Consider the following 15,279-nt stretch of genomic DNA (forward strand, 5'->3'; position numbering starts at 1 on the left):
CCAAGAGTGTGGCTATTTTGAAAATTTAAGAATCTACAATGTAAATAGTCTTGAAAATAAAGAAAAGAAATTAAATGAGAAGGTGTCCAAACGTTTGACTGATAGTGTAAAAATATGTAAAACATGCCTCTTCAGCTCTTCAGTGAGTTAACCAGAGGAAATAAACTAAAATAATACAATTTCCCGGAGATGTCGTTCCTCTTTTCATAGGAGAAAAAAAGGATCAGCTAAGAGCTGGGTGTTCCCATTGCAGTTATGAGATGTTTGTCATTTTTTCTGTACATTTATTCATATAAACGTGAAATAGATATTACTGTCTCAAAAAATTGCAAAGCTGTCATCCACCCTAAACTGAGCGTTGTTTTAAAGTTGTGTCGACTGCTTTAGGCACCCCTCCCCAACAAACCCTGTAATAATATAAGTCAGTTGTAAATTGAGAAATCACAGTAGCACTAATAATTGAGCCTCTTTGTTTAATTAATTTTAATAAATCAGCACTATTAATTCTGCGTGTCAAACGAGACGTGCCGAAACGCAGTACAGCACACCGGAAGTACTTTGTGTCTTTTTTTTAAGGAGGCGGGTTGTGCCGATTATTGTGCTATAAAATGCATAGTGGCAGGTCTACGAACCTTAGCCATTTCTACATTTCTCACCATGTCAATGGACAGCAGATGTATATGTTTGGACCCTCTGGCTTACTGAACCTTTCCACGAACAACAGGCACATTATGTTAACAGCGTGACGGCAGCATCGGTTTTTCGGTGAGTGTTTCACGCTTGTACATCACGTTAGCTGACACTGTGTTAGCTTACGGTGATGAGACGTGATATTCGCAGTCTTTTAAAAAGCACTGTAGTTACACGGTGATAGCAGCTTTCCTCTTGTCTCCTGTACACCTTGAACCGTGCGTCTACCGTCTACCGATGCATCTACTGATGCATCACTATCGAGACCAACCGCAATGTTTTACACAATACCTGTACTTAAGCTTAAAATTATTATTCGTTTGGTGTGTCTGGTAAACCGAGCAGGTGTATTTTCATATCTGTTAGGATTAAAAGCGGTGTCCCTCGTCCAGTAAAGATCATATTTTACGGGAGTTTACCTCTTTGAATAATGTAGTTACTACAGCGTAGTAAGTAACTACTGAACGAGATAATGAAGAAAAATGTGTTTTACAGTCTGGAGTGAAATTAACCCGGGCTGAATGTCTTTGAGTAAAAGTGGTTGAATCTGCGTTATCGAGTGATAACCGAACTTAACCAGGTAGTACTTAGTTGAGTCTGACAAGGACACATACGGTTGGTTTTGTGGTGTTAATGGCTGCTGCCATGTGAGCACATGGTCAGATTACAGTAAGAATGCCCCTATGACTCACTACGGAAGCCATGTAGGTGTTAGACGCACTTTATAGTACAATGGGATAGTAGAGTGTGTCTGCGTATTGACCTTCAGGCTTTGTGTTTCAGCACATTGGGTTGAAAATAAAATAAAAATAATGGGTACATAAAAATTGCACGTCTCTACTTTGAGTTAGCTTATGTCAGCACTTAATAAAGTGTGAAAATTTCAGTTCAGTTTTTTATAATTTAATATTCTCTGTTTGTTTTTCTGTTTGATTATTAGTAAGTTTGTGTTATTATCTTTGTGGGATTCTTTAGTACTTTCATTTGCAGTTACTGTTAGTATAAGAATATTAGTTTGATTAGGTTTTCCCTTTTTGTCTTTGTTGTTTCCTCATATTAAGTTTACTGTTAGGAGCCTTTTAAACAGATTTTAAAGTATACCCTAAAAGACCACAATTGGTCACCTTGCAGGAATGTAGTGTCTGAGATTCTGATGGTGAGAAGGTGAAATATCTTCATCTGTCTGAGGGATCTGATCTTAGTCCAAATGATTTACGTTCCCCTGTGAGTCAACACAAAGAGGTCCAGGGAAGAAGAAGTATGTGTCTCTTCAATAGACACATACTTCAATTCAATAGACAGACACATCAGTCCTTTCCCTTTCCATAGTTATGGTTCTAATTGCTTTTAAACTCACCATAAATTTTGGGAGCTGTGTGTCAGAAGGGGTACAGTTCCCTCAGGGTTTGTTGTATGTTGATTATACTTAAATACAAGACGAGACTTGACAGATGAATGTTATACTGTGTGAGGTTTAAGGACCAGATTGTCTAGACTTAGGATTTGTTATTACACACAACAGAAACAGCTCGTGACAAATAAAACTGACTCTGTAGTTCCCAAATGTCTTGACCTAATTTGGCCCGATTGGTTTGGTTTCATTTATTTGATGCATTTTCACTGAGCGTAAGGAAGAGCTGGGGTTTTTTTCTATTCTTGACTTAAAAAAAAAAAAAAAAAAAAGATTCATGCTTGCATCATTTTACCTGCAGAGCTTAGTTGCACCTGACCTCAGTTGTTGCTTATAAGTAGCTCCTTGTGCTGTATAACTCTGGAGGTGTGTGTGAAGGAGCAGGACAGAATACCATTACGGCTTTTTTTCATGGCTTCTCCTGTGCCCCAGCATCTCGACATAGCTAGCCCACAGGCGTCTTTAAGATGTAGCGAGTGAGAATGCATTACTTAAGTAAATTGAGTGTATTGGAAAGCCTTCGTTACAGTGGTTTGAGTAACTTGGATATCTGGAGACAGATTAGGTTTTGTCCCAAAATGAAAAGGACACAAATATTGCTTTGGTGTTGCTAGGAGCAGAATAAATGCTTGTTAGCCTGTATCAGCTGTTATCTTCAACACTCATATCCTGTTTAAATGCCTCCAAGCTCTCAAGCTAAACACCCAGAGTCTGGTACCAACTTCTGACTAATACTCAAATTATAGCTTTACCCCAGGGAGTGACTGTCTCATTGTAGCTGCTGGATTTGAAGCTCACTGGCAAGCTGTGTGTGAGCTGTGTTGGGCAGTTATTTACTTAAAGTTCACAAACCTGGGAGTGTCTACCACTTGAGCAAAATGGCCCTCTTATCCTGCTTGTCCTACTTGTTTTTGAAGGTGAAAGAGGGCCTGGCAGACCTTCGTAATAAAAACGACAGGGCAACAGACTAGAATATTAAAGGAGTCGTTAGCTCTTACATGTAATCCTGCCAAAAAATTTCTTTAGGTTTTTTGGGGGCTTTTAATGTTTTTTTTACTAGTTGAGGTCCAGCTTTTATTTATGTTTGTTGTTTTTCAAGTGTTTCTGTCCTTTCATCGCCCTACACGTGTAATTTTTTTCTTACTCTTACAAGCTTAGGCACTGACAGTATCGTGTTTGTGAGAGATCTGCAGTGTCTTCATTGATCGGGTCCTGTGAGTGGAGCGTTTGATAACCACCTAGTGTTTTTGTTTCCTGCTCATTGTGGAGATTGATTATTTCATCTAAAGAAACGAGTAACGTCAGCACAGACTAAATACACTTCCTGTGTTTCACAACAGTGGCCATAAACATGATTTCAGTAGCTGAGAAGTAGCTTATCAATGAAACCAGCTGATACTGCTGAAGAGACATGTGGACATGTCTGCTTCAAGCTTCAACCTTAAATGACCCCTGGACGTGTTTGTATCACTGTGTCCTTGATGGGAGACGTGGCACACCCAACACAGAGTGTACAGAGAACAGTGTGTACTTGTAAATTGTACTTCTAGATGTTTTTCAATAACTTTGAAGGTGCCGCTATTTAGTCATTGTTGAACCGCAGCATGGTGATCATCTGAGGCATTTTTACCTGTATGTCTTTCGCAATATGTTTGAAAATATGAAACTGGCAGCTTTTTATGGCCCCATGACTTTAGCCTTGTTCATGATTTACCAGTTCAGTTTAATTAGTTCTGCTCCACTGCTTACAAAGTCCTGTTTGGTTGGACTGTAATGATTCTGACCAGGCTGATTTAGTGAATGATGGCTTTTGAAAGCCCTGTCACTGAGGGAGGAGGGCAGAGGGTGTTTAACCAACTGTCTCACCAGGGAGGAAGCACACATGGATTTTTAGCTTAACTAACAAAGCGAGGAGTAGACCGGCGTATAAACCCAGCCATTTATAGACGATCAAGGACACTCATAATAGTGAGGACCTATAACTCAACTGTAACAGTGGTTTTTTGGTCTGTCACACCTGCCTTTGTTGGAAGGAGGTAGGAGGTGTCAAAAACAAGTTTTACAGATGAAAACCAAACCATGACAAAGAAGTATAAACTCGGTGGGGGAAAAAAAGAATAGACCATACTACATCCTCCTTCACAGCTGCATAACAAACAGTCTGATCCTCCAGGAAATCAACACAAGCTGCTTCTGAATCTGTCTCTTGCCTTATTAGAAAGAAATACTACTGTGCTGTAAAACTAAGAATTATAGCTGTATGAATAAGAATTAGACATCCTGTCATAAGGATCGCCAAAATCACCCTGATCCTTGACATAACACAGTATTAGTCAAGACTGGATCAGGGGAACATTACGAGCATTTATGGTAGTGAGAGAGAAATTAAACATGCCAGTGTCAGATTTTAGGGCCACTGAAACACAGCTGTCCAAACGGCAAGCTAAAACTTTGTTCTAACAACAGGAATTTAATTAGGCACAGGGTGTTAGACTGACTTCCCTAAGGGGCCCAACAGGAACTGAGAATCAGGTCGGAGGTCACACATGTAGTTTATTGTCCTGCCTTCATGTGGAATGTGTGACCCATATTGCTTTTGTCATGTACTCTGTGGTCCGGGTAAAGCATTCAGTCAGTCATCCAGAAGCAGCATAGCCATCATCAGTGTTTTTAGTTAAGCAACATTATTGCATTCTGATTACACTCATAGAAAAGTCTCCCATGCAGCCAGTTTTAAAGCCTGAATTTGAAAGCTTCTGCAGTATGGGGCCTTTTTAATAAAACCAAATATATCCTGTTGTAAACGAGGTATCCCTTTTTTTGTTCTTTGAACATCACAACCCAGTAACCTTCATTTTAAAGAGTAAATGAAGAGAAAATCCCAGCAGGTTTATAGTCTTCAGTGCTGTTTCTGTTACTGTTCTCCCATGATGAACATCTTTGTTGCTTTATCGTTTGGAGATGCCCACCCAATATTTACAGCTCTGCTTTTAATTTAGCAGTGGCATGAGTGATGTGGTAATGATTATGTCAGCCAGTGAAGTACATTTTCATTACCATTACAGAAAAGAGATGAATATTGTGTATTCAGTTAAATTTTTTTGTGTTTATTGAATTTAAAAAAGTTAGTTTAGAAAACAAACAGTGGAGCAGCCTTACATGTCCTCCGGGTAGTGAGTGGAAATGGCTTTTTCCAGTGAGAACTCAATACCTGTCAGTCCTCCCCGAGGCTGTACTGCAGTAATTTGTGTGTACACAAGGTGTGAAGTCAAATTCATGACTAATGGTGGACACATTGGAGAGAGGCTGAAGTTGTCCCAGGTTCTGCTGCTGTTTCCATTGCCAACGCCTCTATTGAAAATCGTTGAAATTGCACTTAGTCGGGTTGTTTAATTAGATGTATGCACTCCTGTCATTCATGGCTGCTTAAACTACATGCTGCTAGGTAAATTGGCTCATTCTTATATCACATGATGTGGTTAAGTCAACGTAACTTTATCCCAGAAAGTAGCCAGGTTTGTCAAAGTCATTTTACATGGTGGGCCACATGCAACCCACTTTAGTCTCAAGTGGGAGTGAAACTCTGCTTTATGTCAGCGTACAGACGTTTAGCTATATATTTAACCCCTGACACAGATATAGAGAAGAGTGTCAACAGAGTCAGATGTTGACAGATGATAACTGAATGTTGCTGTAATAAATGAAAAAAAATCTGTCAGTAAGGCTTAAATTGTAAGATAAAAATGTGTAAAATGTATGTACTGTGCAGCGTCTCTAGAGCCGGTTGTATTTGGCCAGCCCCTCACAGCCTCTCGCCAGTATTTAAACACATTCCTGCATTACTTATGAGTGAAACCTTGGCAAAAGAGTGTCGAGCACACAAACAGCATGCTTTCCTGACTTTGGAAACATGGCTGACCATTTTTCTCTCCCGCTGGCCGTAGAGTCTCAACAAACTCCGACACCAGGATGAATCGACGAAGAGACGCCCCTCAGGACCGGTGAGTTACACAAACAGCAGCAACTTTCACTTCCCATTCGTTTTGCTCTCCGCCACAGTTTCTGCGTGACATCTAAACATGTTTTGTTGCATAAGGGGACAGAAGATTTCACCAATATTCATGTACCATCCCTTTTCCCCATCTACAGATACTACTTGGTGGGAATCATGTTCTTCATTCTGGGCCTGGGAACACTGCTGCCATGGAATTTCTTCATGACAGCTTCATTGGTAAAAACAAGACTTTACATGAATAACACTAAATCTGACACAATATGAAGGATAAGCTGGGTTTTCAGTGATAGTATATTTTGTATTTTATACATCAGATGTAGCTTTATTGTCGTATTTTTGAATGAAAAGCCCTGCGTTTGTGGTGTGTAGTACTTCCAACGTCGACTGAATACAACAGAATGGAGCAACGGAACCAAGGTTGTCCGCAAAGAGTACTACTTCAACAACTGGATGACTCTGCTGTCTCAGCTGCCTCTGCTGCTATTTACCCTGCTCAACTCCTTCCTCTACCCGAGGTCAGTGACTGTGTTAAAGTGCTCTCAAATATGCATTCCTTTCTGATAATGTGGCTGCATTTGAACATGTCACCTTTATGTCTGAATGAGCAGCCTAATTATTTGTCCTTAAGTAATGACAGTGGGAATCTGATTAGACCTAATAACATGTTTCTCTCTTTTAACATAACACTAGTTCGGACTTCATGGACACGTCTTTAGCTTAAAAGACAGATAACAGAAAGCCTTGTTGCCATGGTGTTGTGAGAAATCTCTGATCCTATACCTTTATTTGTCACATGAACTTGTCTCTTGATGCTGCGCAAATGTCTGAAAATAGCCACAGAATGCTGTCGCTCTAACAGACAGATGTTCATTGCCTATTAGAGGACGACGATGTGTTGAAGTTAATTTGCTTCGACACATTGTTGTCCTTACAGGATGTCTGTGCTCTGTAAAAGTATACTCAGAATGTTGCTCTGTGGTATATTTTCTGATCTGTTAGATCCTTCATGGTTAAGTGTGTTGTAACTGTGTGTGTTTCAGGATATCGGAGGCGATACGTATCGCAGGTAGCCTTGTTTTTATCCTGCTGCTCTTCATCCTCACAGCAGTTTTGGTCAAAGTGCCCATGGAGGAAGACCGCTTCTTCTCGGTCACCATGGCTACTATCTGGTTCATCAACTGTAAGTCAGTGTGCTTCTATGTATATGTGGGAGACAGATGTGTTTGAGTGATAGGATACTATAATCAAAGCTCCCTTCTCCTCCCTCGTCAGCGTTTGGTGCCGTGCTGCAGGGCAGTCTGTTTGGTCTTGTGGGGATGCTGCCTCAGAAGTACAGCAGCATCTTCATGAGCGGCCAGGGCCTCGCTGGGACATTCGCTGCCATCGCCATGCTAATAGCCATAGGAAGTGAGTCACTTACATCCACACAAGCTACCAGTGGGCTCCTAATCCTCAGTTGCTTGGTAACCAAGGGCATTGAAAATCAACGGGAGCAATCAGCATGACACCACACACCGCACAACACACTGCTTTCAAAGAAACCTGAGCACACTTGGTTTTGTTGAACTTTTTTTTTTCTCTTTTATTTCTGTCCCAGAATGCTTCAGTAACTCTCCTTTGTGTGCGTTTGTCACTCAGGTAAAATGGACCCTGAAACGGCAGCTTTGGGTTACTTCGTCACACCGTGTATGGGGACATTGCTCACACTCTTCAGCTACTTGGTGCTGCCACGCCTGGTCAGTCAGCTGTCCTCTCAGCATAACTGCATTACCCACAATCCATCTGACCTCACCTATACAAACTCTCCAGCCAGGCTTTGATGCTTTCAGATAGTGTGTGGACAGTTTGTCAACATATAAGAAAGCAGATGAGCCTGGATGTGGGCCTTTGTAGCATTTTTGGACTGCAAGTGTAAAATAGGGTGACTGTTGCTCAGGAGGTCACCTACTGATCGGAAGGTTGGTGGTGATGCATGTCAAGTATCCTTGAGCAAGATACTAACCCCAAGTTGCTCTCCGATGCATCCATCGGAGAATGAATGTGTCTGAATATAGTTAGACAGCACTAAGTATAGAGAAAGTGCTTGTGAGAATGGGTGTGACTGGGTGAATGTGGCATGTTGTATAGAGTGCATTGAGTACTCCGGGACAGTAGAAAAGCGCTATAGAAGAATCATGCCATTTACCATTTACTTATTTTTCTACGAAGGTTTGAACTTTGAGTGTGAAAGAAAAGTGTGAAAATGTTTATGCCTGTCGGAGAAAAGTGTATAAATTGTGTAGTGAGGTGTTTTACAGGCTTAAAACATCTATAATAATTGTAAAAAAATAATAACCTAATCTTAATTATATTTTGATATTTCAGCTGCTTGACTTTTGTGTTGGTTTTTTGTTTTCATGCAGGAGTTTGCTCAGTATTATTTGAACAAAAGCAGCACATATGAGGCAGACACCACAGACGAGCTGCTGAAAGGTAGGCTTTGGCTACACAAACAACTCTTCACCATCCCTGAATTAATGCCATTCGTTTCCAAGCTGCTCCACACTCTGAACACCAGAAGCCTTAAAATCTGTCAGACGTTACTGTGACAGTGAGCGAATGTTTGTTTGCTTTTCGACTCAGTTCACAATTCTGTCCCTCGCAGTCTGGTTGAATCAAATCAATTCAGTGGAACATTATCTCATTAAGTCAGTTTACCCTCTATTTATCCAATTAGACGGTGCCTAACAAAGATGGGTTTGTGAGGCTCACACAGCCTCCTGCCTTTTTATGAATGCTAAAAAAGCCCAAAGAGGTCCAATTAGTCATAATTCACTCAACCCATTTGAAACATTACCTTTGAGCACTTATTGAATAATAATGTTTTTGTGTGAAAGTGAAACTGCGGAAGTGATGCTTTATATGCATTCAATTGCAGAAAGCAGCATGGTGGAAAATGGAAAGCTGGCCGAGCATGTTAATGGATCAGCAATCGGCAACTCGGCCAAGGGTAGCAGCATCACGGAGGCCGAGCCAAGGTCTGATGGAACCAAGCAGGCCTTCCTGTCCCTGGAGCAGGTTGAGAGGGGGCAAGCCAAGGCCTCGGTTATAGAGGTCTTTAAAAAGGTACGACCCTCGTGTGGAATGATATTACAAAGTTACTAAAACGGAAAGAAAGTCCAGTTTTATCCGCGGCCATGTTGTTAGTCATCGTTTTGATTTAAGTTGAAACAATTTAGATCAGTTGATTGTATACAAATATTAAAATACTTTTCCATGTTCTCGTTTTCAGATTTGGGTGATGGCGTTCTGCGTCATGTTCGTGTTCACAGTCACTCTGTCTGTGTTCCCTGCCATCACCGTAGATGTGAAAACTACATCCGAAGGAAAAAATTGGGGTAAGACCGAACACTCGCTTCAGTGCAGCTGCGTTCAACATCCATTTAGCGGATGGCAACAAATATAGTTCATCTCTTTTGTAGCCTTCGTATCGTTATATATACAAATGTATCTTTGTACTCGTTCTTTCTTCAGAGCTCTACTTTATTTCGGTGTGCTGCTTCCTCATTTTCAATATTAACGACTGGCTCGGCCGGACCATCACCACAAAGATACGCTGGGTAGGTTTCCATATGTCATTTATGTTTCTGTCGAGACTATATTTCATATTTCTATATTTCATCAGAAAAAAACTGAGCTGTTCTCATTCATTGTTTGCTTTTTTTAATATGACAAATATGTATGTATATTTAGCAAATATGAAACAAACAAGGAGGAAAAATATTTTCTTGTGTGTTGATGCACAAAATTGTGCTTAACTGTAGCTTTTAAGCACACTAAGCGTAGCACGTTATACAAAAGCTTTTAGCACAAACACCCAGAGCGAACTCACCACAAGACTTGTTATTATGAGACGACTCCCAAATCCAGATGAATGCGTTCTCCTGAGCCTGGCTCTGCTGGAGGTTTCTTCCTGTTAAAAGGGATGTTTTTCCTTCCCACTGTCACCAAACGCTTCCTAAAAGGAGGTCGTTTGATTGTTAGGGTTTTTGGTCACTGGTGTTAAATGACATAGCCACATATTTGCTCCAGTAAGCTTCAGACAGCAGTGAGTGCACTGCATCCTCTTTTAGTGAAATTGATTATTTTGAATTGCCTGAATGAGCTTAAATCAGAATACTAGCATGCTTTAACCAGTTTCATGTCTTCATGTATTCTGTCTTCTCTCCAGCCCTCTAAAGAGTCCCGTCTCTTCCCGGTGCTGGTGATCTCCAGAGTGGTGTTCATCCCTCTGCTGATGTTCTGTAATGTCCAGAGCCGCAACTACCTTCCCGTTTTATTCGAACACGACGTGGCATTTTCTATCATCATGGTTTTATTCTCTCTGTCCAGCGGCTACTTCGTCTGCCTGTCCATGTCCTACGCACCACAGTGAGTACTGTGTCAACACATTCAGAGGTCACACGATCACTCCGCAGGCAGCTGCAGGACTGTGCTGTGATTCTTGTCATGTGGAAATATTTTGGTTGTTTATTGTTGGAATTTGGGACCAAAAGATTTACAGATTTACAACACATATAAACACAACAAGCAATGTTGTGTTTATTTGTGTTGTTTTGGAGCTCATGCTATGTTTAAGGAGTCTTCAACAGCTTAGTGTAATCGCCTTCTGAAACTTTTGAAATTCCTCTACATAGCTGTAGTGTAGTCTTCCAAATCTGTATGCCCGTTTTAGACACATTTTAGACACAACTTTGCATGTGGAAACATATGAAAATGTTCACACATGCAAAATTACCCCTGAGTTATGAAACATGCTGTTATGTTAGTGAGTCATTCTAAATCCATGGGCTTGTGCTTTGTGTCTGCAATCAGCATACTGCTACGCCTCATGTACCCATGTAGGGGAAAGGTTTCATTTAAGGTGAAGTGGAGAAAGTGGTGAGGATGCTGTAAGGAAGAATCCGCATGAAGACTTATTTGTGTACCAGGAGCGAAAACTGTAAAAAATAACGAGGAAAAAATTAGATATGAGTACAGATTTTATGGTGAAATCACAGTAATAGAAAATCGGTGTTAGCAGCCACTTAAATGGGAGGTAAATACTAAACATCAAGGCTGAACTAACAATACAATCTACTGAACAAGACTTTATGCAAGTCAAGCTGCCATTCAAAAATATTATACTTTTAAAACCAACGAATAATGTAAAATCTGTACTGTGGGTCACGTGCACCTTGCTATGCACACTTGAATTGCTTAGGTTGTGATCCTAACCTGGATCACATGACCAAAGGGCACAGCAAGCTGAATGTCCACTAATGATGTAGTGAAGGAGACCTGAAGCCACCATGTGCTTTTGCAATGTTGTTGTGGTTCCTGGAGATTAAATACGTGATGTCTGCCTTCAGGTTGGTGGAGCCTAAAGACGCAGAGACTGCAGGAGCCCTCATGACCTTCTTCTTGGCCCTGGGTCTGTCCATAGGAGCCGCCTTGTCCTTCCCCCTGCGAAAGTTGATCTAGTTAAACACACACAAAGAGGAAAACTAATGCCCCCTGTCTGGCCGACCTTCCTGTTGTTTTTTCTTTTTCTTTTTTTGTCCCGTTTCCTGCTTGCCTGGAAATGTGCCCCACAGTGAGACTGGAACAGTCATGGCTGAAGAACTGGTACTGTTTGGGAGTTGTTAGATTCACTTTGAAAAGAGAAAGGGAAATGCTTTGTGTTACTGAAAAGGACTGCTGCTCATGTTACCTGCTGCTAATCTGAGAAACAGGTTAGAAACGTTTCCTCTGTGGGAAGTCTTTTTTTTTTTTTTTTCCTGATCACTGTTGTGCTTTTCTACATTTTGAGGTTTATTTATGTTTGACTTTTTGTTTTCAAAGTTATTCCTGGGCATTACCCTGTGCCAATAACTCGTAGATAAAGGGACACTGAGACTGATTTTTACTGCGGTCGGGAAGACTTTTGTATGATATACTGTAGGTCATTTTTTTTTCCACAGCTGAGCTTTTGATATTTTCCTTTGTATTGAGGACTTGGCTGATGAGTTTTTAGACTGAGTTGTTTTTAATGTTTTTGTTTCCTTCCGTTATTTCTGTAGTTTCTCTTCTTCAGGCCAGCAACTCCATAGTTTGAGCTGATGCTGCCCTCTGCTGGTCAAAAGTTTGAGTTGACTTTTTTTCCTGCTTACAAACCTGAAAAGTTCTAAACATAGGAAATAATCATAAGCTGTATTGCAATCATGCTACTGAATGGTTTATTTGTTTGTTTGTTTTTTCAGGTAAATGAATTTTGTGAGTGTAACCACATTCTGAAGCTGTAACACAGGAATCAGATGTGATTGTTAGGAAAATGACGAGAAAGTTACTCTTAATGCTGAGTCATCATTTTATTTGTTACTTTCTATCAATTTGAACTGTCAGATATTGACCTTTGTAGACAATTGTGCCATGCTCCGTTTCCAACACTGATTTTATAGTACTGCTCTTTGCTCAACTGTATAGAGATTAACTGTTTTTTTTTAAAAAAAATTAACATTAATGTTACACTTGGGTTACGTACACTGACGTGCTCGACAAGCCTGTTTTTGTTATCATTCAGTAATTGAAGATTATAGAACAATGATGTGTCAGATCTCTTGTAGTGTTGAAATTTGTGTCGTTTCAAAGTGAGCGAAGAGCCGAGAGCTCAAGCTGGGAGAAATATTCAAGTTTTTTTAAAATATTCTTTTTACATGAGTGTACTTGATTTATGCTGGATTTACATCCGATGGGAAATGACCGTGTCGTCGTCTTTAAATAGGAACCTAAAATAAGGCAACATTTTTCCAACGTGCCGATGCCGCTTCAGCAGGTGTGGGTTGTGTTGCGGTTGAAAGCAAATAGTGGCATTCAAGAATAAGAATGTTTTTACTGTTTTCTATAAACAATCTAAACTGACTTGAAGTGAAGGCATGGGTAGTTCTCAGGCAGTGTACAGTATGTAGCTCCACATGACGGGCCTTAATACTACAACCCAATTTAAAATATTCATGTCTGCTCTGTGATACATTTGGTTGTGTGTTCTACATCCTTCTCTCTGACACATTGGTACATGATGTGCTCAATAGGAACAGATTTTTACTGAATTACTTGAGGGAAGGGACTTCATGCCTCTGTGTATATGTGTGTGAATAAATTCATTTGACAGATTGTGTTTGGTGTAGATTGTTCATTTGCATGTACAGTTACAGTCAGCAGGATTTTTTTTTTTCTACATCCAAAATAACAGGTAACAGATTTGCTACAGTGTGTGTATATATGTAAACGTAGTACAAAAAGTAAGTACCACAAAAATTTCCCATTTCTCTGTTGTAACAATGCTTCGTGGTAATTACTCTTACACTGTTAAAGTCTATTTATTTCCCCTTGAAGTCTGAAAGCAGACACATTAGCTATTTAACCATTTATTCATGTAACAAACATGGACCTCAGTATGGTGACCGTGAAGGCTACTTTGAGCCTGTGTTTAGGCAACTGAATCAAAAGTAGCCAATTTTTTAAATTGAAAAATAAACATTACAGCGGAAGAGCTTTAAAAAAGGAAGCAGCAGGGCAAATAAAGGTTGGCTGTAAACAATGACATCCAGCTTATTCAGGAAGTCTTTCCATATTAGTTACATGTTGTGCCATGAAAGCACATCTGTGCTCTGTTAAACCCTCTCATCCTCTTTATTTAGATTTGGAGTCTACTAGGGGAGGACTCAAAACCGGTCCTCAGGTTAAACATCACACATGGCAGAAAAAGGAGGAACATTTTGTACTAAATGATAAAAATGAGCCCAAGTGAGGTATGAATTTTACAATCCAAACAAAAGGCGGAACATCGTGGAAAAATAAATACAAACAAGGCATCCATCTGCAAAGTTTAAACCCATATTTTATTTACAACAACGTGGAAAAGATTTAATGTTTAAACTGAGAAAAATGTCCCATTTTAAGCAAAATATAAGCTCATTTTATTAATACTTCAAAACATAAATAAATGAATTTGGAGAGAGTGGCAACAAAAGGCTGGTAAGTAAGTAAGTGGCACTCAAACATTTCTTTGGGAACAGGTAAGTAACATGATTGGACATTTTTTTTTTTTTTACAAAAGCGTTTAAGAGAAGCAAAGTTTCTCAGAAGTAAAGATGGCAGGGATGCCATCAATTTGCCAATCTGCAAAAGAATGCATCTACAAATTCTGGAATAATATTCCTCAACCTAAAATTTTAAAGACTGAATATCATCTACAGAACATAATATCAAAAGGAACAAGGTTAAAAAAAAAAAAAAATCAATATTGGATGTCTGTGATATTCTGGCCCACAGACAACAATTCAATAAAACAGGCATGACTCCATCAGGGAAATCTCTGCATGGGCTCAGGAACGCTTCTAGAAATCACTGAAGCAAGTGTTCAGTGATTCCACCCACAAATGCAGGTTAAAGCTCTGTCATGCAAAGGAGTTGTGTCTTGTGAGTTGTGTTCTGTCAGCGAGGCAAAAAGCCCAGCAGCTGGTCTTCAACATGTTTCCAGACATGTAGAATAAAGAGGGGATGCTACGGTAAGCTAACCCAACTTTCGAGATAATGTTGCTGCCATCAAATTCAAAATGCGTCATTCCTCTTCTTAAAATGCTTCATTTTCTCAGATCACAATGCTAACAAATTGATGCTGTTTCTATGTTATAATAATAAAATAAGGGTTTGTGAGATTTGAAAGAAAGTGATCTTATTTACATTTTAGCATCTCAAGTTTTTCAGATTGAGGATTAAAGTAGAGCAGGTCAGATTATATCTGTGGGCCTCTGCGACATAGTTTAACATGCGGCTTTAAAAGAACGCCCAACTCAGCTGAAATAGTTGAAACAAAGAACTGGTTCATGTTTGTTTATGGATAATGTTCAGATTGAGCTGACTTTACGGAAATATAAATATGCCTTTATTTTACTTCGGCTGTTTAAGGTTTTATAGTCCAGGACAAACAACAATACAACTTTCAGATAAAGAAGTGGCATACCAGACAAACTTGGGTTCCTCATACTTGTGAGCAGCCTGTACTTGAAGAAAAATGAGCTCATTGTTCTTTAAAAATAAACGTAATCTGTGTTAGAAGAACCAGTTTAGCAGGAGACATTAACAGGATCAGTTTAAAAGTTAG

The 15,279-nt window shown here is 39.8% G+C and overlaps 1 protein-coding gene across 1 annotated transcript; it reads left to right on the forward strand.

Annotated features, from left to right (window-relative positions):
* Window positions 1-556: 556 nt before the first annotated feature.
* On the forward strand, window positions 557-13,286 carry LOC100707138 (equilibrative nucleoside transporter 2). The gene is made up of 13 exons (XM_005463156.4): window positions 557-765; window positions 6,046-6,102; window positions 6,251-6,332; window positions 6,486-6,631; window positions 7,157-7,296; window positions 7,389-7,523; window positions 7,755-7,852; window positions 8,519-8,588; window positions 9,034-9,221; window positions 9,388-9,493; window positions 9,630-9,715; window positions 10,327-10,526; window positions 11,507-13,286. The coding sequence occupies exons 2-13, from the start codon at window positions 6,071-6,073 to the stop codon at window positions 11,616-11,618; spliced, it is 1,395 nt and encodes a 464-aa protein (XP_005463213.1). The 5' UTR covers window positions 557-765; window positions 6,046-6,070; the 3' UTR covers window positions 11,619-13,286.
* The last annotated feature ends 1,993 nt before the right edge of the window (window positions 13,287-15,279 follow it).

The sequence above is a fragment of the Oreochromis niloticus genome, linkage group LG3, assembly GCF_001858045.2.
Source record: "Oreochromis niloticus isolate F11D_XX linkage group LG3, O_niloticus_UMD_NMBU, whole genome shotgun sequence".
Classification (NCBI taxonomy): Eukaryota; Metazoa; Chordata; class Actinopteri; order Cichliformes; family Cichlidae; genus Oreochromis; species Oreochromis niloticus.

Bases quoted from the DNA above. Each gene is read 5' to 3' on its own strand.
- LOC100707138 (XM_005463156.4), top strand. From the start codon at position 6,071: ATGAATCGACGAAGAGACGCCCCTCAGGACCG. The intron at 6,632-7,156 runs GTCAGTGACTGT...TGTGTGTTTCAG, and splicing joins AACTCCTTCCTCTACCCGAG to GATATCGGAGGCGATACGTA. The intron at 7,297-7,388 runs GTAAGTCAGTGT...CTCCCTCGTCAG, and splicing joins TACTATCTGGTTCATCAACT to CGTTTGGTGCCGTGCTGCAG.